Here is a 21,765-nt window from a genome sequence, read left to right on the forward strand (position 1 = left end):
AGGATGCTGATGTCATTCCTTTTCTATCTCCCTTGCCTACCTCCACTTCCCTATTCCTATTTGATATTGGAAAGTACAAAGAAATGGATGTTGTTGATGATGTTGATGCTGATGGTATTGTTGATTTTGATGCTAGTAGTAGTGGTGATGCAAGCAGAAAAAAAAAAATACAAGGGAATAAGATTCAAAGATGTTGTATTCACAAGAGGTGAATGCTTGTTGAAGGGAAAAGGAAAGCAACCATGGTACGAGTTTAAGGGAAAGCAACCCTGCTAAAACCCCTCTTTGGATCCACATCCTCAATCTCATCCTCCTCAGTCAGGTAATACTTCTCCTTCTGAATTAGATCTTCCCATTGCTATGAGAAAGGGGAAGAGAGCCTATACTAACCTCATAGCCCAGTTTGTTTCCTATGACTCTATTTCTCCTATAGGTATTGCCTTTTCCACTGCCCTTGAGTCTTCTTTCATTCCCAAAAATATCACAGAGGCCTTATCCGATCCAAAATGGATGCAAGCAATGTCTGAGGAAATGGTGGCTCGGGAGAAGAACAATACTTGGATACTAGTTAATCTTCCCAGGGGGAGAACTCCAATTGGATACAGATGGGTTTATACAATCAAGTATAGATCCGATGATACAGTGGAAAGATACAAAGCTAGGCTGATTGCAAAGGGGTATAGTCATGTGTATGGCATTGACTACCAGGAGCCTTTTGCCCCTGTAGCCAAGCAAAACTCAATCAGGGTTCTTCTTTCAGTGGCAGCCAATAAAGATTGGCTAATGTACCAACTAGATGTGAAGAATGCATTTCTTCATGGAGATTTAGTAGAAGAAGTATACATGCAGCCCCCACTTGGTTTTAAGTGTCCCTCAGCTGAAGGGAAAGTGTGTCTCTTGAAGAAAGCTCTCTATGGCTTCAAGCAGTCTCCTAAGGCCTAGTTTGAGAGATTTAGACAAGCCATCCTGAAGAATGGGTATTATCAGAGTCAAGCTGACCACACCTTGTTTATCAGGAGAGATAATGGTACAATTACAGCTCTCACTGTCTAAGTTGATGACATTGTGGTAACTGGGAATGATGTTGCTGAGATAAACAGATTGAAGTCTTATCTAGCTAAATAGTTTGAGATCAAAGACCTTGGACTCTTGAAATACTTCTTGGGTATTAAAGTATCTAGATCAAGGAAAGGAATCAACATCTGCCAAAGGAAATTTGTCTTGGATCTTCTGAAAGAGACAGGCAAGATGGGGTGCAAACCAGCAACTTCTCCCATTGATCCGAATCATAAGCTTGGTGATGAATGTGGTTCCTCTTATAGATGCAAGCAAGTTCCAAAGATTAGTTGGGAAACTAATCTATCTCTCCTTGACTCGACCAGACATCTCTTATGCAGTTGAAGTGGTGAGTGAGTTCATGCATGCTCCCAGGAGTGGACATCTGGACGCGGTGTATCGCATCATTAGATACTTGAAATCCTAACCAGGAAAAGGTCTTCTATTTGCCAAGCATGACCATTTGCAGATCGAAGGCTACACAAATGCTAATTGGGCTGGTTCAGTCTCTGACAGGAGATCTACTTTTGGGTACTGTACCATTGTGGGTGGTAATCTAGTTACCTGGAGGAGCAAGAAACAACCAGTTGTAGTTAGATCCAGTGCAGAGGCTGAGTTTAGGGCCATGGCTCATGGAGAGTGTGAGCTTATATGGCTAAAGAGACTTCTTCAAGACTTGAGTTTTGAAACTGAAGGGCCAATGAGACTTTGTTGTGACAACAAAGCTGCTATAAGCATTGCCCATAATCCGGTTCAACATGATCGAACCAAGCATATTGAGGTTGATCGTCACTTCATTAAAGAGAAGCTGGATTCTGGATGCGTTTGTACTCCCTTTGTGAAGACAGGTGATTGAGTAGCAGATATCTTCACCAAGGGTCTCACTCCTAGTCTATTTAGTACCTTATTGTGCAAGCTGAGAATGTATGACATTTATTCTAAAGCTTGAGGGGGAGTGTTAGAGTTGTTATAATATCTTGTATAAGGGTAGTTATGTCATTGTCCGGTTATAAGACATGACCAAGTTGTATTTTCCCTTTTCTTGTTTTATTTCTCTTTACCTCCCTAGGGAGGTCTGTGTAATTTGGAAGACTTTATTAATGAAGTAATATGTGTGCTGAGAACAGCTCAACATACACATTCGATTCTCCCCAAAACTCTCTTCTTCTTCTCCTCTTCGTCTTCTTCTTCTTCTTCTTCTTGCTGTGAATCTTGTCCCATTGCTTGAATCCTTCCATTTATAAAAACTAACTATGACACCTTCAACATGAGGTTAATGCAGTGTGCTGCACAAAGGGTTCAACAAAGACAATATCTGCTATTTATCATCAAACTCTCCCCAACTTCTTGAAGAAACTACTATTGTCCATCACCACTTGGACTACGCTCTATCCCCACCTCTTAAACCACCTTTTTCAACAAATGGTAAATATATATTGCATCCTTCGTTTCCTTGGATGCATCAACAAACTTAAGGAACACAGTCCTACCATCACAATATACCATAAAGTCGACGATGGACTGTCTAGTAGATCCAGTCCAACCATCACACATGACAGTAATACCACAAGCTGACCATGTCACCTTGAGGGTCAGCCTTTGCTGCAGCAGCTCTAGAGGAACCAGCTCCACCCCTGAACTCTCTAGCTCTATTCTGCTCATACATATGTGTGACACGTCTCGCAGCCCTAGCTTGTCGTATCTGTCTCGCCGCTGCCTCTGTCTGTCTCCATATCAGCATGAATGTAGTCCTTATAAGTATCAAAATCAGAGTCCGAGTCCCCTGCTCCTGCCTTGCCTGTAACTCCAAAACTTCCTTGTCAAACCCTTCCTTTGCCCTTAGCTTATCTAACTTCCTTTTTTTTTTCACCCTTCATGAGGGCAGTTTCCACACCTCAAGAGGAACTCTGGAGCATTTGGCCACATTCTTATATCCACCAATCAAATGCCACTTCAGGCTAGTAGCCCCACATCCAGTTATTTTCTTCCCACAATAATTGCATTGAGACTTCTTCTTGTCATTCCCAATGGGTACACCATGTCTCCATGCTATGGCACCTTCATCTCCTCCCTGAGCAGCCATGATATACTCTTCTTACACTGTTGCTGCAAAAAGTGTCACATTATAAAACTCTCTACATCAATTGAAAATCCTATAACAACAACAAAGCTATTTGCCAATTTCCACTCAACTTTTATATTTTTTCTTAATTAAAAATCTTATGACAACAACAAACTACCGTTTTGGGAGTATTTTTCACAATCCAAAGGTTCCAATAAGTTTAGAGATGTTTAATTAGGGTTTCCCTAGAGTTTCGGGCCAAAATATGGTCATTTGACCACCAAAATGGTCAAACGAAAGATGCACCCGAAATGTACCGGATTTCTGTTGATATGGCCAAAATCCGAAAATCAAAACCAAAATCTTGAACTACAACAACAACAACAACCATAACCTTATCCCAAAATATTGAACTACGTTATACACATTGAAAGTTTGAGAGGGAAGTATGGCTTTATTGAGGAAATTCTTCAGAGTCTGCTGAACCAATCCTCTAAACGTTCTTCATCTGATGTGGTTTTGGACCTCTTCTTCCTTTGGCATTACGGGAAGCTCTTATGGAGATTCAATTTAACGGCAATACTTCAGGTAAACTGGGATGAGAGGAACAATAAGGATTTTACACAATGTCAAGTCTCCTAAGATGACTTGTGGAACAATAGAGGTTCACATAGCTTCTTCGGCTGGTACTCAAGGGGAGTGTTCAGTTTGAGCCCAACTCCCCAATCCTTACCAAACTCAACTATGAAGGACCAGAAGGGGAATCCCAGGGGCTGCAAGCATCAGTGGAGTTTTTGGGATGATGAGAGTAACACGTCGATGGTGTTTTCCGGCCCAGCTGGTATATTGGATTCAAAGACAGCCAAGATATGCTCCAGCAGCCTTCAGGCTTAGGCGAAGAATACGTGAACCCAAGTCACCCTAGGCAAGGACTTAACTGCACAAATTTTATGCCAATTCCAGGTATATCTGCCAATTCTGGGTTCATTTTGGTTTTGACAGATAGCATATGAAATTTCATTGACAAAAACAAAAGACCACGGGTTTGTGACCAATGGAAGTGGAACACAAGTCAGACATACCCCATCAGATGATTGTATAAGGAAAATGGTAGGTTATAGAAAAGAAAGGAAAAGAATGAAAAATTCAACGAAATTTTTGTATTGGATCTGGGATCCTATTTTGGATTCGGTATGGATAAAAGATCTTCCTATGTTATACTATTCAATATTCAATTCTTGTGATACCAGTAGAGATATTTTAACCAAGATTGGACCCAGTTTCTTACCATGGTCCTCTGATGGAACTCTACCTCTCCATCAAAGGTAAACTCATCGGGAATCCACTGGAGTTCCTAGGTTTAATATGTTCCCTTATATAGGCGCTTGTTTAGAGCCCTCTCGAAGTCTCGAGTATGGACCCATCGGGTAACCCCTACTCATCCAAAACTCTAAAGGATAATTGCATTCTGGGTGGCCTTGACAACTATGGCAGTAAACATTTAAATTGCAAAAAAAGCGTAGAACAAGAAACTGGTGACAAGCCTTAAGAAAGGCATCCAGTGATAAACAGAGCAGCCTCTTGCTAAGACAAGAAACAATGAAGGGTTAGGAAGCCCAAGAGATGGTTCTGTCATAGGCGTAGTTCCCTTTCTCTGAGTAGCATGCATCCAAACTCAATAACCATATTGTGCAAACCTGAAAGCCTGAATTTCGACGTCTAATTTAACATATTTATATTTTGTTTAAGCTTGTTTATGATGGTATTACTACAAGTGTATTTCCATGCTTTTTCCTCATCATCATAATGGTCCAGGTGCTCTTCCAACAACCTGGGATCAATAACATAATCATGTTTTGCAATTCCAAGACATGTAATTGCAACATGTTTAGTTAAAACTTAAATCTCCAATTTTTCTTCTCATTTTCTGATAAGGGAAAGAATTTCTTATAAACTACGGAAGGGTGCAAGAGTCAAGACTGCAAGATACGTAAAACTAAGAAGCCCATCAATAAGTTCACACAACATTTACGGTAATACCAGAGTATGATTTGTTTTAATATAGTTATGAATTTGTAATAGTAAATCATTTGACATAACAAATAGATTATGCTGACGGCCACAATTTTGTACTCCACTCGACATGCCATTTTAATACATTACAACCAAACTTTGTGACATGTATTATTTTCCCAAGGGATCAAAATATGCACAAACATAATCATATAAAATCCTCAAGCATTTTCTAGGACAAGTTCAATTGTCCACCAAGATCATTAAGTGATGTAGGACAGCCTATGGTTTCAGATTTCTAGGGCCCACAAGAGGTAGTAGGAAAAAGGTTAAGGCTCGTTATGAAATAGAAGAAATTAGGCAAGGAACAAAAACTGTTATTGCCTATGGGGCTGTGAAGAGTAACTCCGAAAAAGAGATAGGAGAAGAAAAAGAGAAAATAGAAGCAGAAAGAGGGCATCCACCCAAAGGTTTCAATATTTGCAGCTCCAAGCTCCCAAATTTCATTCTGTATTCCAAAAACTAGTTAAGTACATCATGAAACCAACATATGTAAAATTATAAACTACCTACCGGAGGGAAAAAAAAAAGGTAATTTTTATAAATACCCAACTAAACCCTACAATAACTGCGAATAATTAGACTCAACAACAATTCCCAAATAAAACTCCATATGAATCAAAGAAAGAGCAATAGAGATTCACTAAAAAAGAGTAACATCTGACGTAATATAAATAGTAATTCCCAATTGACTATAGCTAATAAAATCAAATTTACAGTACTGAAAATAATAAATGACTTTTTGTGAAAATAGTAAAAATATCTTGCAATGTTAAAACAGACCAAAAACAAACCCAGGAATACCAAATCCATTACTTGTTCCACATCAATAAGGTTTGTTAAAACAGAAGGATAACTTGTAGTACCTCGTGATCTTTAGCCCTCCCCTCTCGTTTGAAAAAGCCTCCACTGAAATAATGAACAACCAAAGTGACTAAGAAGAAGTCCCAGTATTTCACTAAACGGAGAAAAGAACCATAAAACTATACCTGGTCCGGCCTGCTGCAGAAAAACGCTCTTGATAATTTACTGAGAGAGGGAAAAAGTCAGAAGGCTCACTTGGGACATCAGCGAAGCAAACAGATGTGTAGACAATCTACAAGAAGTCGCAACAAAATTGGTTTTCCCTCATGAGTCCACTTAGTCATCAAACTAAAGAAAAAGAACCTCAGCCAATTTAACATTGATTTCAAATAACAAATGAAACAATAAACAGCAGCAAGGTTATAGTGGCAACACTGAATGAAGGTGAACACACACTGAATAATTTACAATATATAGAAGAAAACAGAGATATTTCTATAAGATTTGAATGGTTCCCACTAAATGTGCAACTTAAACATCCAGCACCAATATCCTCTGTAGCAATATCAGACCAGCAGACAACCAATAGAAGCCAAGCAGAGAAAGAGAAGAAAGAAGAAGTCAATGTAGAGGGGGACAAGAAAAGGACTCGCAGTATGTTAGAATGACCTACCAACATTAGCAATAACATATTTAAAGAAAATAGGTACAAGGACAAAAACTCCCCCCCCCCCCAATTCGTATAAATCAAGACCACAATACCCTTACTTAAACAGAAAAAGCAATAAGCCCCATATTACCCTATCGACAGGATAGAAGTAACCACCAATCTCGACTCAAGCTGGAGCATATATATCACCCATGCCCAGCTTGAAACAACCATCACAAAAGGCTGGACGAAACAAGGCTTTAGTCAACATATCACTACGTAGATTTCCACAAGTAACAAACGGAGTTGAGATCAGTTTCCTCATCATAGATTCACAGTTCACATCATCCCATTCGAAATGACTGTCCACCTCAATGTGTTTTGTCCGCTCATGGGTGACTAGGTTTCTGGCACTTTAGATAGCACCCTGATAGGCCCCTTGTTAGGCCTGCGGCCTCCACAAGGTCTCTTGTTGGGTCCCTGCTGGCTCCTCTGCATCTCTTGCCGGCCCCTGCAGGCCCCTTCGCATCTCCCGGCCTTGTAATAGGCCCCCACGCCCTTCCATTTGCCTTACCGTGCTCGTTGCTGCCTTGCTGATTTTCTTTCTCTGCCCAAACCTTACTGGTATGTCATAATCTTCTTGTGTGAAGGTATTTCTCATTCACTTATTGTGCTTTTTCCTTCGGCAAAATAATGGAGAGAACTAGTTCAACATTGGGTGGATCTGGAGGTAGTAACCAGCCTCGTCTTGATACCTCTCATCATCACCCTACTCTTCAGCCCAGACCCAAAAAGTTGAATGGGACTAATTATCTTGCCTAGTCACGAGCTTGTCTCCTTACTATTCAAGGCAACCATTTTCCGGGTTATATCATTGGTGACACCCCTATGCCTATTGTGGCTTCTGCTATGGACACATGGTTGGCTAATGATGCCCTTGTGATGTCATTCTTGTTGAACTCTATGGAACCAACCATCAGTCCTAGTTTTATGCTATTGAACACTGCCAAAGAATTGTGGGACACAGTTAAGCATACCTTTGCCCAGACAAGCAATATGCACAGATCTATGAGCTCCGCCGTCTGGTCCATGAAACCGCTCAGAAGGAGCTGTCAGTTTCTGGCTACTACTCAGCCCTCACCACTTTATGGCAGCAGTTGGACTTTTATCACCCTATTCTCATGGTCTGCACCTATGATGCTGAGACCTTCCAGGAGTGTAAAATTGAACGGCTTTATGATTTTCTGACTGGCCTCAACCCAGAATACAATCAGATTCGTGTTCAGATCCTTGGCAGAGACACTTTTCCCACACTTCTCCAGGCTTACAGTTCAACATGAAGACAGGCATCCCTATTATGATGCCACCTGCTGACCCTACCCGCTCTGCTCTTGTGACCACACCTCAGGCTACTTCCACTGCTGATACTGCTGGTTCTGTCACTAAACCTGGTTCATCTACAAAGGACCGGTTAAGTGTGATTATTGTGGGCACCCTCGCCACATCAAAGAGACCTGTTGGAAGTTTCATGGTCCCCCCAAGGGGGGCGTGGTGGGAAACAGAACTCTACTCGATCTCAGGCACACCTTTCTGAGACGACTGATGGTACCACACTTGTGTCTTTTACATCTGAACAGTTGGCTGCTCTCCAGCGTATGATGACTCAGCTCGGTGCTACATCTCCTACCATGGCTTCTTCCACTACTCCTGCTTCCCATCTTAGCCAATCAGGTATATACCTTGCTTCCTCCCACTCTGGCTCCTCCTAGCTCATTGATTCTGGAGCCTTTGACCATATGATCAGCTCCTCGGACTTGTTTCATACATATAACCTGTGTTCAGGAAAGGACAAGGTCTGGGTGGCTGTTGGGCCCCTCTCTGCCATTTCTGGTAAAGGTTCTATCTCTTGCACTCCCACTATATCTTTTTGTCTTATGTTTTACATGTCCCTAACCATTGAGCAAATCTACTTTCTATCCACCACCTTACCGTTGATCTGAATTGTAGTGTTCATTTTTTTTACCCACTGTGTTTTTCAGGATCTAGTGACGGGGGCAACGATTGGATATGGTAGAGTGCGGGACGGCCTTTACTACTTGAATCCGGGTCTCACTGCTGCTCCATCTCCAATTCCAGCTCACATTTCTAGGGAAGGCAGTGCCCTTAGCCAGCTGCATCAATGGCATCGTCGTCTCGATCACCCCTCCTTTTATATTTTAAGTCGTTTATTTCCTGCTCTAGTTAAACATTGTAAATGGACTGGTTTAATTGTGATATTTATAAACTTGCAAAGCACACTAGGTCCTCTTATTATCCCAGTGACGATAAAAGTATTGTTCCTTTTTCTATTATACACTCCGACTTGTGGGGGCCCTCTAGAATTGTTGACTGGGGTGGTTTTAAATGGTTTATTACTTTTATTGAATATTGTACCTGTCTCACTTGGGTCTATCTTCTCTGAACAAAGTCTAAAGCTTTTGCTTGTTTTCAGTCCCTCCATACCATGATTCGCACTCAGTTCAATGCCCAAGTCAAAGCTCTTCAAAGTGACAATGGGACTGAGTATATTGATGGTCATTTCCTGTGTATCTTAAGTCACATGGTATTCTTTCTCAAACATCTTGTGTTCAGACTCCAGAACAAAATGGTATTCCTGAGCGGAAAAATCGCCACCTTCTAGAGGTTGCCCGCTCTCGAATGTTTACTACTCATGTTCCGAAGTTTTATTGAGGCAATGCCATTCTTACTGCTGCGTTTCTCATTAATCAGGTTCCCTCCAGTGTTCTCAACTTCAAAACGCCAATAAGTCAACCTTTGGATCCTGCCATTGCTTCTCATCTTCCTCCCCGTGTTTTTTGTTGTGTTTGCTTTGCTCACAATTCCTCTCCCACTCGGTCCAAACTTGACCCACGGGCTTTCCGTTGTATCTTCCTTAGGTATTCTACTTCCAGGAAGGTTACAAGTGTTATCATCCTCCCTCTCACAAACTTTTTGTCACCATGGACGTTACCTTTCATGAAGATGAGGCCTATAAGCACTCTTCTCTTCAAGGGGAAACTCTAGAAGAAGAGAATACTTCAAGTCCAAGTCCCTTTATCATTGATACTGTTCAACTTCAAGGGGAGCAGACAGATGAGGTTGCAACCAAGCAAAAGGATCCCATCACCTACTTTTGAAAGAAAGAAAAGGCTGTCCCGAACGTACCAAGTCCATCTACGCTTCCTAAACTGGTTCCACCTCCCCAAACATTAGGAAATGACTCTCCTACCCCTTCTAATAATCGTCCCATTGCTGTTAGGAAAGGAGTTAGAGCTTACACTAAACATCCTATTTCTAACTTTATCTCCTATGAACCTTTGCGCCCTCCTACCATGCCTTTGTTTCCTCCCTTTCTTCTGTGTCTATTCCGCAAGGTTGGAAAGAAGCTATAACAAATCAAAAATGGAAGAATACTATGGTGAAAGAAATGCAAGCCTTGAAGAAAAATAATACCTGGGAGCCTGTTCCTCGTCCCAAAGGAAAGAAAACAGTAGGGTGCAATTGGGTATTCACCATCAAGCAGATGGAACTATTGAAAAATACAAAGCAAGACTGGTAGCCAAGGGCTTTACCTATACATATGGTATTGACTACCAGGACACCTTTGCCTCTATTGCAACGATGAATTCTTTTCGAGTTTACAATCCTATGCAACTAATCTTGGATGGAATCTTCAGCAGCTAGATGTGAAGAATGCCTTCCTCAATGGAGATCTAGAAGAGGAGGTATATATCGATGTTCCTCCTGGCATCAACTCACCAATCATAGTTGGTAAAGTATGCAGCATAGTTGTCAAGGCGAGCCAAGGCGGTGGAGAGGTGCCTAAAGCGCTTAGGCGACAAGGCAACCAAGGCGCTGAAGTGTTTTTTTTTATTTTCCCGCTTTTCGAACATTATTTAATATCTTACAATGTATACCTTATATCATCAAAAATCAGCATTAAGCCACATCAAGCCATCAAAAGTAAACATTAAGCCTCATGGCCTGGTACTCTACTGTGCATCATGGCCCATGAAGCTCTTGCTCTGCTGTGTGCCATGCCCATGTGGCATCTTAACTGGCTATGCTACCCAGCTGGCTGGCTAGCCATACAGCATGCCATGTGGCAATTTTTTTTTAATGCCACTTTGATACTAGTCACTGTGCCACTCATATCGAGCTGAACACACCATCTTGAGCCATTTTTGCGCGACGATACAGAAATGTCTATAACTTCACCATACGGACTCAGATCAACGCGATTCCAGTTGCAATGGAAAGATGACTCATTGCTCTAGAACTCTCCAGTTCGTGTCATATTCCAATTCTGCCTTTTTGGACTGCTGAAATTGGCTCTGAAGTTGCCCCATCTGCATGAACCTACATGATTGCCACTCAATGCCCATAACCACTGCACCATATACTACAAAACTCTACCAAACACCACAAAACATTACCAATCACTGCCAGATGATGTCAAAAACTGTCAGCTAATCCTGAACACTGCCACATAAGCTCGTACACTGTCACTGCCAGGCTTCTCCAGTCACAGTCAAGCCACCTGAAACTGCTCCCACAATATCACTAGACTGTTACCAACAATGACAACACATTCATTAGCCTGTACACACTGCCAACTGCCAATAAGCCTAACAAACCAACCTATTTTTTCATGAACAATCTCTGAACTGCTATGAATAGCTGAACTTAATAATTCACACCAAATGAATCACAAAACGATTTTGAAGCGACAGACCATACCATAGCATGAAACTGTGACAAATAAAAATTCCCTGTGTCCATGCTGCACCCTTCATATACACGCATCAAAGATATATGCAGATGTATGTGGAACTCAATTTGCAAATATCAAGTTGCAACACAATGTAACAGAGAAAAGTAATGGATCCAAACAAGTCAGCAGGAAAAAATTTTAAGTCATAATCGAAAGAGCAAACAACAGATGTCACTCTGTTATCACGAGTGAGGAAAAAAACTTACAGTTTCCCCATCTGTCACAGTAACAGCCCCGCTAGCTTGTCTTCCTATAAGACCAGTCTCAACCAAGATCTGAAATAATGGATAACAAAAACAATTCACAGAGTTGATGTCCATATTTTTGTTTAGTCCCATGATATAAATGGTGAATAGCACATATCAATATAATGTGTTCCTACCACTGTTGAAACTCATAACTAAAACTAGTTATCAAGAATTTATCAAAAGAAATATTTAGATGACTTCAAAATTGGAACTAGAAGAGAATCAAAAGCAGATATGATAATTCCATAAATTTATGTAAAAAAGTTTTGGCACTGAAGGTGACAAAATGCTTTCCGGCACGGCAGCTAGTTCTACAACTCAAGGGAATGATTTAGTCATTCTGACCCATTGGAAACACGGAATCTTCTGGATAGGCCACATGATGCAGGAGCTAAAGGAAAATCCATGCATTTGAGCTTCTCTCTATAGCCTGCCTTTTACACTAGATGTTTATTAGAGCCTACAATCCCAAGCATTATAACCCATAACGAAATGATTGCATTAGTTGTTACTTATTAGAGGGAAATACCCAGCTTGGAAATTTTGTATTGTCGCTACTGTTCAGGGGTATTTCTGTAAATGGGCTTTATAAACATTTACTCCTCTCAACCAGATTAAGGAACAGTCTTGTCATTTGAGAAGTATCAACATACTTGCTGGAGTTTTGTAGCCCAAAACCTTGGGTCACGTTCTGGAGTTTCAGACTGATTTATCTCCAGTTTCTTCTGCTGCTTGCCTTCACTTGTGGGTTCATCCAATCTACTGCTGTAAGTACTATTTTTTATTTCTCTATATTAGAGTAGCTATTTTGGCCTTATTTGGTGGTGTTTTCCTGTTGCCTTACTCACAACATGTCAAATTCAGCAGCCCGTCTCGACCACATAATCCACTGCATATAGGGTTTTAGCCTCATTTCTTCAATGGTCCAAGTTCTTTACTAAGAATTGACTAATTAGTACATGATCAGATGATTATGGTAAATATGTCCACTTGGTTTGAACCAAACTGCAAAGTGACAGATATAACCGAGATGCCAGAATGGCTTCCAGCACTGTTGGTGCCAGAAACTGATGCAGTTCAAAAGAACAAGGCCAGAAGCAAACTAGGCCATCAAACTGGAACAAGAATGGAGTAATATGTTTAATTTTGAGTGTCCAATGGGTTAATGGGCCATGAGCTTAATATTTTTATGCTTATTATTCTATAATGGGCCAATTCTATGAACCCAAATACTAGGAATTTAAGTCTTATATAGGATAAGTAGTTAGTTTCTACTTTGTAAAGTTCTAGAATAATTTCAATTTTGAAGAAGATTAAGTTCTAAGGGATTCTCCCTACCAAATATAGGGGTTTCCTATTTTTCTTATTTCCATGAAGTTATAAATAAAGAGTAGGTAATCATACCCACTACCAACAATTTGAACATTTGTTAAGCTTATGCTTGCTGATTTCTGTGAGAGTCAGAACTCCTTTGTTGTAAGATGCGTAGAACTAAAACTCGCAAGATCTCGGTTTTCCAAGGGGTCGAGACGAGACTTAATACGAGTTCTAAAAGTGCAATATCTCTATCAAGATCTCGACATCGACACAGATCTCGACCCATCTTATGCTTTAAAAGTATCGTAACTCGACAAAACTCGAGATATCTCGATCGAGTTCTGTCCAGAACCTCTTTTCTTCCCCTGTGAAGGCTGTGAGCTCATTTTACCTCTGGATTTCAACGTACAACCTGCCGGAGAGTTGATTTAGCTACACAATTGAAAGGTTCAGCTACAAAATTGAAGGATTCATCTCAAATTTGAAACATTTTTCAAAGGTAAAATGAGCTCACAGCCTTCACAGGGGTCAGGTTTTGGGCCCATATTCCCAGTCCCAAACCAATCACTCATACATGCCTCAATATGACAGTAGCAATGGATCTCATACCTCATGGCAACCGCCTCCCATGTACCCTAGGATAGGGGAATTGGTATATGTTGATGACAACACTTATATGGATGCAATGGCAAACTATGTGCAACACTACAGCAATACTATGACATGGGAATTCTATGTGGATAGTTTTGGGACTGAATTCATTAATCAATCACATTTTATGTAATGTAACATTGTTAAAAAGATTGATGTATTGTACACTTTAACATTTCTAATGCGTATTTAAGTTGTCTTACATTAATTGAATGTTTTGATTGCTTTCTATTACTAAATTATATGTAGAGTAGGGTATTTTAGTACGTCGTCGCCTACCAACCCAAGGTCCGAAGTGAAACTCATATTTGGACTTTGTTTTTGCAAAATTTGATAGTGTCATTGTGTTTAAATGGCCTAAAATAGGCTGAGTACCAAGTTTCAGACCCAAACTAGGTCTAAAACCCACCGAAACCAGATTTCGAGTTGGAAATGCACCAACTCGACTGAAATCTCGAGATATCTCGAGTCAACTCAATTTTCCAAGGGGTCGAGTTCCGAGTTTTAGTTCTATGGTAAGATGCAATGAAGCCCTTGGTGGGATGGCAAGGTAGTTTGGTGGGATGCCAAGTTGGACTAGTGAGATATTATCATATTAGTCAAGTTCTAGGTGGGAAACCTAGTTCATATCCTCCATATTCTCTCTTATATCTTCTTCTCTTTTCCCCACCGATTCCTATCATGGATAGCAGTATTCTGCCATAGTTTGAACCTTGTGGCAGGCTGGCAGCACCATTCTTTGCCTCGTTTCTAGTATTCCTTTTAGTTACTATTTTGCACAACGCTTGCAATTACGTTTGCTCTACTTTCTAATTCTTTTCTCTAGTTTCTATTTGGTTCTAGTAACTAAATCCATTCACTCACTTTCTATTTTGGTTTCTCTTGCTATTCTACCTTCTAGTTGCTGTTACACTGATGTTTCTAAATCTGATTCAAATTTTCCAGCAATTTACTATTTTAGTAATCTCCTGATATTCTCAAATTTGATCATTGGTTCGGGTTCAAACTTTAAGGGTTTATTCTCCTTCCTTAGTACCCTTCTCGACCAGAATTTTGGCCACATCAGAATTGTCTTTTCTCTGTTTAACTAAATCTCAGTTGCTGCCTTGCTGGTTTAGGTTCATATACTCACTTCAATTCTGGAGTTACATGAGGTTTTCTAATCCTAATCCTTAGGTGATTAGAATGCCCCATCAGAAACTGGCCACCTAAATTGATGGAGAAGCTTCCCGCAATATACAAGCTCAGGATTTCCAGCACACACAGTATAATTCTTGTTATGCTTAATATCTTTGCTTTGATCTGTTTCACTCTACCCTTCACTCGAGTAGTGTTTTCTTTGCCAACTCCTTCCCTATTAGCCTACTCAACCAGAATTTTGGCCACGTCAGACTTGTCTTTTCTCTGTTTAATTAAATCTCAGTAGCTGGTTTTGGTTCATATAATCGCTACGATTCTGGAGTTACATGAAGTATTCTAATCTTAATCCTTAGGTGATTAGAATACCCCATCAGAAACTGGCCACCAAAATTGATGGAGAAAGTTTCCTGTAGTATACAAGCTCAGAAGGATTTCAGCACATTCAGCATAATTACCATGTTAGCAGCTGATTCAACATTCCAACCATAGAGATAAGAAATACCTTGGATCTGGTGGAGGGCCGGTTAGAGAAGAGGGGAAATCTGAGATGCAATCTCAGAGTTGCAGGGGAGGGAGAGAATCACATAACCACACACTCACGTTGAGCAACCCAAGCACTTTGTATTTCAAATCTCTCTCTCCAACGATGGATTATAAGGAATAAATAAATGAAAACAAAAGACTCCTAACTAGAATGTAAGACTGAAACTAACTTGCACCCAAAGTCTATCTCTCTATCTCCTATTCCTATGTAACCCATTCAAAACAAAAGAAATAAAAACTAACTAAACTACCAGCCATTATTAGACCAAAAATCCGGGTAGGGCCGTTCCGTCTGGGTTTGGGTTTCCAAAGCCGGTCATGCTGGTCCAACCAGTCAAGTGCTACTACATCAATTCATCTCTTTTGAATAGAACTTAACTCTGTCGAGTTGGGATAAGGACCAATGAGACCATCTGAGTCAACATGCTGGAGGAGGAATAATCCTGCTAGGCCGCTACCTTCTTGAGCTTAATGTCGGGGAGATCTTTAGTGGGAATAAACTTCATTCTTTGTTGTCATACTTAAAAAGAGTAGGTATTTGCATTATCACAATGTTGTTCCTTCTTATCAAATAGCCATGATCAACCAAGAAGAATGTGACACTGCTTCAGAGAGAGGACACAGCATTGTATTATATCAACGAACTCACCAATAAAGTATATGCAAACACCTATCAGTAATCTTGAGATTCATGTTGTTCACATATGCAACTCTGTAGAGGTTTGGATGTGGCTCTGTCTGCAATCCAAGCTTACAACTGCGTCTTCAGAGACGACATTAGTGCAACTACCTCCATGGATCACCATGTTGCATAATTGGTCATTGCACTTCATGTGGGTCTAGAAGATACTCCGGAAGTAATTTTCATCCTTAATGACCTTGTGAGTGGTCAAAATAGGACAAAGAACATAACAAGGGTGTCGCTCATCATCACTGCCATTGCCATTGACTTCACCCGGCCCACGCTCTACCTGCAAATTAATTGTCTCAAGATTCAATTGCTCTTCTGGGCCATAATGATGTAGATCCTATGACTGGCCAGCATTACCAGAAGAAGAAGAACCAACCATCAAACCAGCTCGAGCCAGCCCAGCTGGCCTTCTAGAAGACCCAAGTGGCAGCCCCACGATTTTGACAAGGATGCTAGTCTTTTTTTTTCTTTTTTTTTTTTTTTTTTTTTTTTTTTTTTTTTTTTTTTTTAAACCCGAATATTACCTAGGACCCGGGCTGGCCCCTAAGCTTTTATTAGAATCATGAAAAATAATAAAGAATACAGGGGGGGGACATTCCACCTTACCCCAACCCACGACATCAAGAGGACACACCACTCAGGATAGCCTAACCAACCCATACAAGAGCAAGAAAAAATAGCCATTAACTTCGTAGGACAGGTAAACCAGCCTTGTCCTCACGGAGAATGGCTTGGAAAGGTCCCAAAGGCATGCGCCCCGGCTGAAACCTGGCAGATGCCTCTGTATCACAAGAAAGATTGGCCAACCAGTCAGCCGCTCTGTTGCTCTCCCGGAAAGCAAACGATACGCAGGCCCGCGTGGAAGCCACTAACTCCTGAATCTCCTAGTTATTTAGTTACTAAATTTATTAGTTTCTATTTTGATAATTCTTGCATGTGGCTGGATTATAAAGCCTTAGTGGTTCCTAATTCTAGTTCGTGTCTATTTTAGAAAGTTTCTATTTTTCTACCTTCTATTTTGTAAGCTTGCCTAAGCTATTAATAGACCCCCTATTGTAAGGAAGCATCACAATTGAATAATAGAATTTTCAAGCCATGCTTGCCATCGGTTATGGGAGAACATTCCCTGTTCAACAGCTGGGATAGCTGTGGATGACAGACCCAGGGCTGAGAAAGCCCATCCCTACCCCCTTTCTCCTATCCTCTATCTCGAGTTCCCTTTTCCTTATTTCTTTTGTTCTCTGTTGCTGTGTGAAGATTTCTGCCCCTCGATTGTGACTGCTTCAAGCTCCTTGTTGCATTGCAAGAAGGCTCCTTATAAGTGCTGTTGAAGATCAATTTTCAAGCCTGCTTAGACCACTCGAACCTTGCTGAATCTGGGTTTCTTAAGCTGGACTCAATCCTCTGTGGAATCCTATCCTGGGCTCTATTCTCTGCAGGGTTTTGGGAGTTTGTTCTACTCTCTAAGAGGGTCACTCGATCCCTGCTGGGGTATGATCTGTTGCTGCTTCTACTTTGATTCCCCTGTGAATAACTAAGGTTCTCTCTATCACAGTCTTTGTTTTGAGCCATCTGTTTGTTGCTGCTACTTCTAAAACCCTACTGTGATTATCTAAGTTCACTTCCTGTCCAAGTATTATTCTCAAATTTGTTTGATTGTTTCCTTCTATCTAAGTCTGAGTTTCTTCATTGAGTTCATTGGAGTTTGAAGCTTATTTTGGGACTGTTACTTTCAGTATACAGTTTTACATTACATAAGGTATAAAAGAATCCTTATTAATATCAACTACCAAACGGTTGGGATACTGGGTACCAATATGTCCATACACTTCATGTAAAACACTGGATGGCAGCCTTTGGCTTCACAGGAGGTCTGTCAGAAGTCAGAACCACGCCGAGGTGGAGAATATGGTCGATCAGGTCATGAAGATGCCATAGATGAACCACTAGCCTGTGGTCTGCTGAATGACTTATCCTGGGGAGAAGACTACTGCCGAATAGAACTATCACACCTATAAAAAGTATGTGTAAAAGTGTTCTGAATGTATGGCCGCTTTAGACTTTCTTCTACCTGATATGCTACCTGTACAGCATCCTCCATCGTAGGCAGTCGACTGGATACTAGTGCAACACTCATCTGAGGGTGTAAGCTGTTGGATTATATGGACCAGAATACCCTGGGGGTATTCTGGACTGTTTCCTGTTTTATTCTTGTTTCTATTATGTGGGTTTTAGTCCCACATTGCTTACTTGTAATTCTGTCCTCTATTTTCAGTAATATAAATAAAGAGCTTGGGGTGATCATTAATCATCCAAGCATTCACTCCTAATTCTAATCTCTCAACATGGTATCAAAGCAGGTTTGAATTAGGGAATCTCCTACCATTCTCGATTTCCCCCCCTCCTCCCTTTCAATCTCGATCTCTTCTTCCCACCCCCCTCTTCTGTTTTGATCTTCTCTCCCCATCATTCTCCCACTAGGGAAGCACTGATGAGGTGATCAACAGATCCAGTTGCTGCCCCCCTTTTACCTCATCGATAGGGACAAGCTCTTGCTGCCTGCGATATTTGCTTCTTCAGTTTTTTTTTTGGATTGCTTCCACTTCTTGCCAAGGGACCAATCTACCTCGTTGAAGACTCAAGAACTGCGGCAGTATTTATTTCTTTGGTTCGGTTCCTATCTCCAACACAATTGAGGACATAGATCGATTTCTTTTCATCAAATCAGGGTTTTCTCCAAAACCCAGACAAATATCGATCTAGGAGTTTCAGGTTTCCATTGGGGCTGTTTTTTGGTGGAGTACTTCAGTCCTATTAGAAGTATACTCGATCCAAGTTTCAGCACTATCTGGTGTTTTTTTGTCAGCAATCAGCCCTCCATCGATTTTACCAAAATCAGTGTTTTTTTCAAAACCCTGAAAAAGTCGATCTCATGGATTTCTCTGTCAGATGCTACTGGTTTTTTGAGACTTCTCTCCCTATATTAAAAGAGGATTCTCCACCAAATTTCAGCCCTTACCTTGGAGGGATTCTTGGGTCTCTCATCACACCAACTTCTCTGTGATCATGGGTGACTCAGCTAATTCTACTGTAACTTCTGTTGGTGACGGCTAAGGCAAATCAGAATTTCATACATTTCCTACTAATCCAATCAAACTGGATGGTTCTAATTACTTGCTTTGGTCTCGGTCTGCTTCCTTTGCTATTGCTGGCTGTGGCCTTATTGGTCACATTAATGGCACCACTGTTACGCCAACTAAGACTGGTCATGCTCAAGAAAGATGGCTTGCCAACAATGGTGTTCCCATGTCCTACCTGATTGGTTCTTTATGACTTTAGATCTGCAACATAATTTTCTTCTCCTTGATACAGCCTCTCAGATTTAGGCTGCTTGTAAGGAAACTTACGGGCATCTTGGCAATGATGCCCAAGTATATGAACTCAGGCAGAAAGTCCTCCATACTACTCAGGGAGAATTTTCAGTTTCCAAATACTATGCTACTCTACACAGTCCGCGGTAACAATTGGACCACTTCTCTGATTTCCACCCTACTAAAGTTGCTGACATTGCTTCATATAAGAAGCATGTGGACAAGATCAAAGTGTATGATTTTTTGGCTGGTTTAAATGTGGAGTATGACCAGATTCGTGTTCAAGTATTGGGCCATAAGCCTTTTCCCACACTTGAACAATCCTATGCCTTGGTGTCCTCTGAGGAAAACCGTAGGGTTGCTATACTGCACCCACCTATTACTAACAGATCAGCCCTCAAGGCTACTGCCCCGGCTACTCTTGCACCTGTTGGCATTGCTTCTCTTGGTGATTCTACTACAGGGACTGCTGCTTGTGAGCATTGTCACAAACCCTACCACACCAAAGAGAAGTGTTGGAAACTTCATGGGAAACCAGCTGACTTCGAAGCAAAAAGGGCTGCCAAGACAAAGACAAAGCCAAAGAACAAGGCTCATCACACTGAGACTGTTACTACAGCCCCTACTACTGATATTGGTCTATCCCAGGATGATCTACAGGCATTCCTACGTGTGCTAAGGACTTCTGCTGCTGCTGCCTCTACTACATCTGCTGATACTGCCAACTCCGCTGCTACTTTAGGTTCATACTTTGCCCGGTTAGGTATTCCATTTGTTGGTCACTGTGCTTCTGTAGCTTCCCATCCTTGGATCATAGATTCTGGAGCTACAAATCACATGACCAGTTCCTCTAGCCTGTTCCATCGTTATTCTCCCACTTCTGGGAAAGACAAGGTCAAAGTAGCTGATGGTTCCCTTTCCTCCATATCTGGAAAATGAATCATCAACTGTACTTCTTCTCTTCTTTTGTCTTCTGTTTTACATATTCCTAATTTTACTACTAACCTTCTTTCTATTAGTAGTATTACTCGTGATCTTAATTGGAAAGTAACTTTCTTTCCTTCCCATTGTGTTTATCAAGATCTGGGCTCTGGGAAGACGATTGGATTGGGTAAAGTACATGGTGGATTGTGTATGCTTGAAGATGGTCGTCTCTCTCCACCACCATTACCTTCTCCGCTACCTCAAAACTCCTTGGTCTCTTCTGAACTTTACCAATGGCACTCTAGATTAGGTCACCCTCCATTAGGAATTTTAGCCCATTTATTTCCTAGTTTGGTCATCCCATGTACTAAGAATGACTTTTTTTGTGAGGCTTGTGTTAACAGATTTAGAATTAGAGTAAAGCTTGGATGATTAATGATCATCCCAAGCTCTTTATTTATATCAATGAGAATAGAGAATAAAAGTACAAATAAGCAATGTGGGACTAAAGCCCACATCATAGAAACATAAAAAAACATAAGAAAAGGGTCTAAAATACCCCTACGGTTCTAACACTCCCCCTCAAGTTGGAGCAAATATGTCAATCATGCCCAACTTGACTAGATTAGGATGGAACAATTTTCCAAACAATCCCTTGGTGAAAATATCAGCAACCTGATCAGTAAACTTCACAAAGGGAACACAAATCAATCCGTCTTCCAACTTTTCCTTGATAAAATGTCTGTCCACTTCAACATGCTTGGTGCGATCATGTTGTACTGGATTGTGAGCAATGCTGATTGCAGCTTTGTTGTCACAGTACAACATCATAGGAAGATGAACAGGAACACCAAGGTCTTGTAGCAAGCCTTTCAACCAAAGTACTCATAAATGCCCTGTGCCATAGCACGAAACTCTACTTCAACACTAAACCGAGCCACCACATTCTGCTTCTTGCTATGCCAAGTAACAAGATTGCCTCCTAAGAAAGAACAATACCCAGAGATAAATTTTCAATCAGCAGAACCAGCCCAGTCAGCATCGGTATCTGCCTCTATCCGTAGGTGACCATGAGGAGACAAAAGAATGCCTTTCCCAGGAGCTGACTTCAAGTAGTGAAGAATCCGAAGGACAGCCTCTATATGAGAAGAATAGGGGTCATGCATAAACTGACTCAAAGTACTCACAGCAACAGCAATGTCTGGACGTGTGTGTGAGAGATAAATCAGCTTCCCCACTAGTCTTTGGTACCGGCCTTTATCAACAGGTTCACCCTCCTTTTCTTTGAGACAAACAGTAGCCTCCATAGGAGTATCTAAAGGGTGACATCCTAACAAACTAGTTTCAGACAACAAGTCTAGGACATACTTCCTTTTGGGAGAAAAAGATGCCTTTAGAAGACCTTGCAACCTCAATCCCTAGA

General features: G+C 41.0%; 1 protein-coding gene across 1 annotated transcript in view; it reads right to left on the minus strand.

Moving 5' to 3' along the window:
• Positions 1-21,765, minus strand: part of LOC122647341 (polyribonucleotide nucleotidyltransferase 1, chloroplastic) — a gene marked incomplete at its 3' end in the record, with an annotated part of 163,933 nt that overhangs the window by 124,321 nt on the left and 17,847 nt on the right. Inside the window, exons 2-4 of the mRNA XM_043840771.1 lie at positions 11,664-11,732; positions 6,181-6,287; positions 6,058-6,100 (exon numbers count right to left, since the gene is read on the minus strand). Of these exons, the coding sequence (XP_043696706.1) occupies positions 6,058-6,100; positions 6,181-6,287; positions 11,664-11,732 (219 nt within the window). The remainder of the gene's footprint in view (positions 1-6,057; positions 6,101-6,180; positions 6,288-11,663; positions 11,733-21,765) is intronic.

The sequence above is a fragment of the Telopea speciosissima genome, unplaced genomic scaffold (genome assembly GCF_018873765.1).
Source record: "Telopea speciosissima isolate NSW1024214 ecotype Mountain lineage unplaced genomic scaffold, Tspe_v1 Tspe_v1.0028, whole genome shotgun sequence".
NCBI lineage: Eukaryota > Viridiplantae > Streptophyta > Magnoliopsida > Proteales > Proteaceae > Telopea > Telopea speciosissima.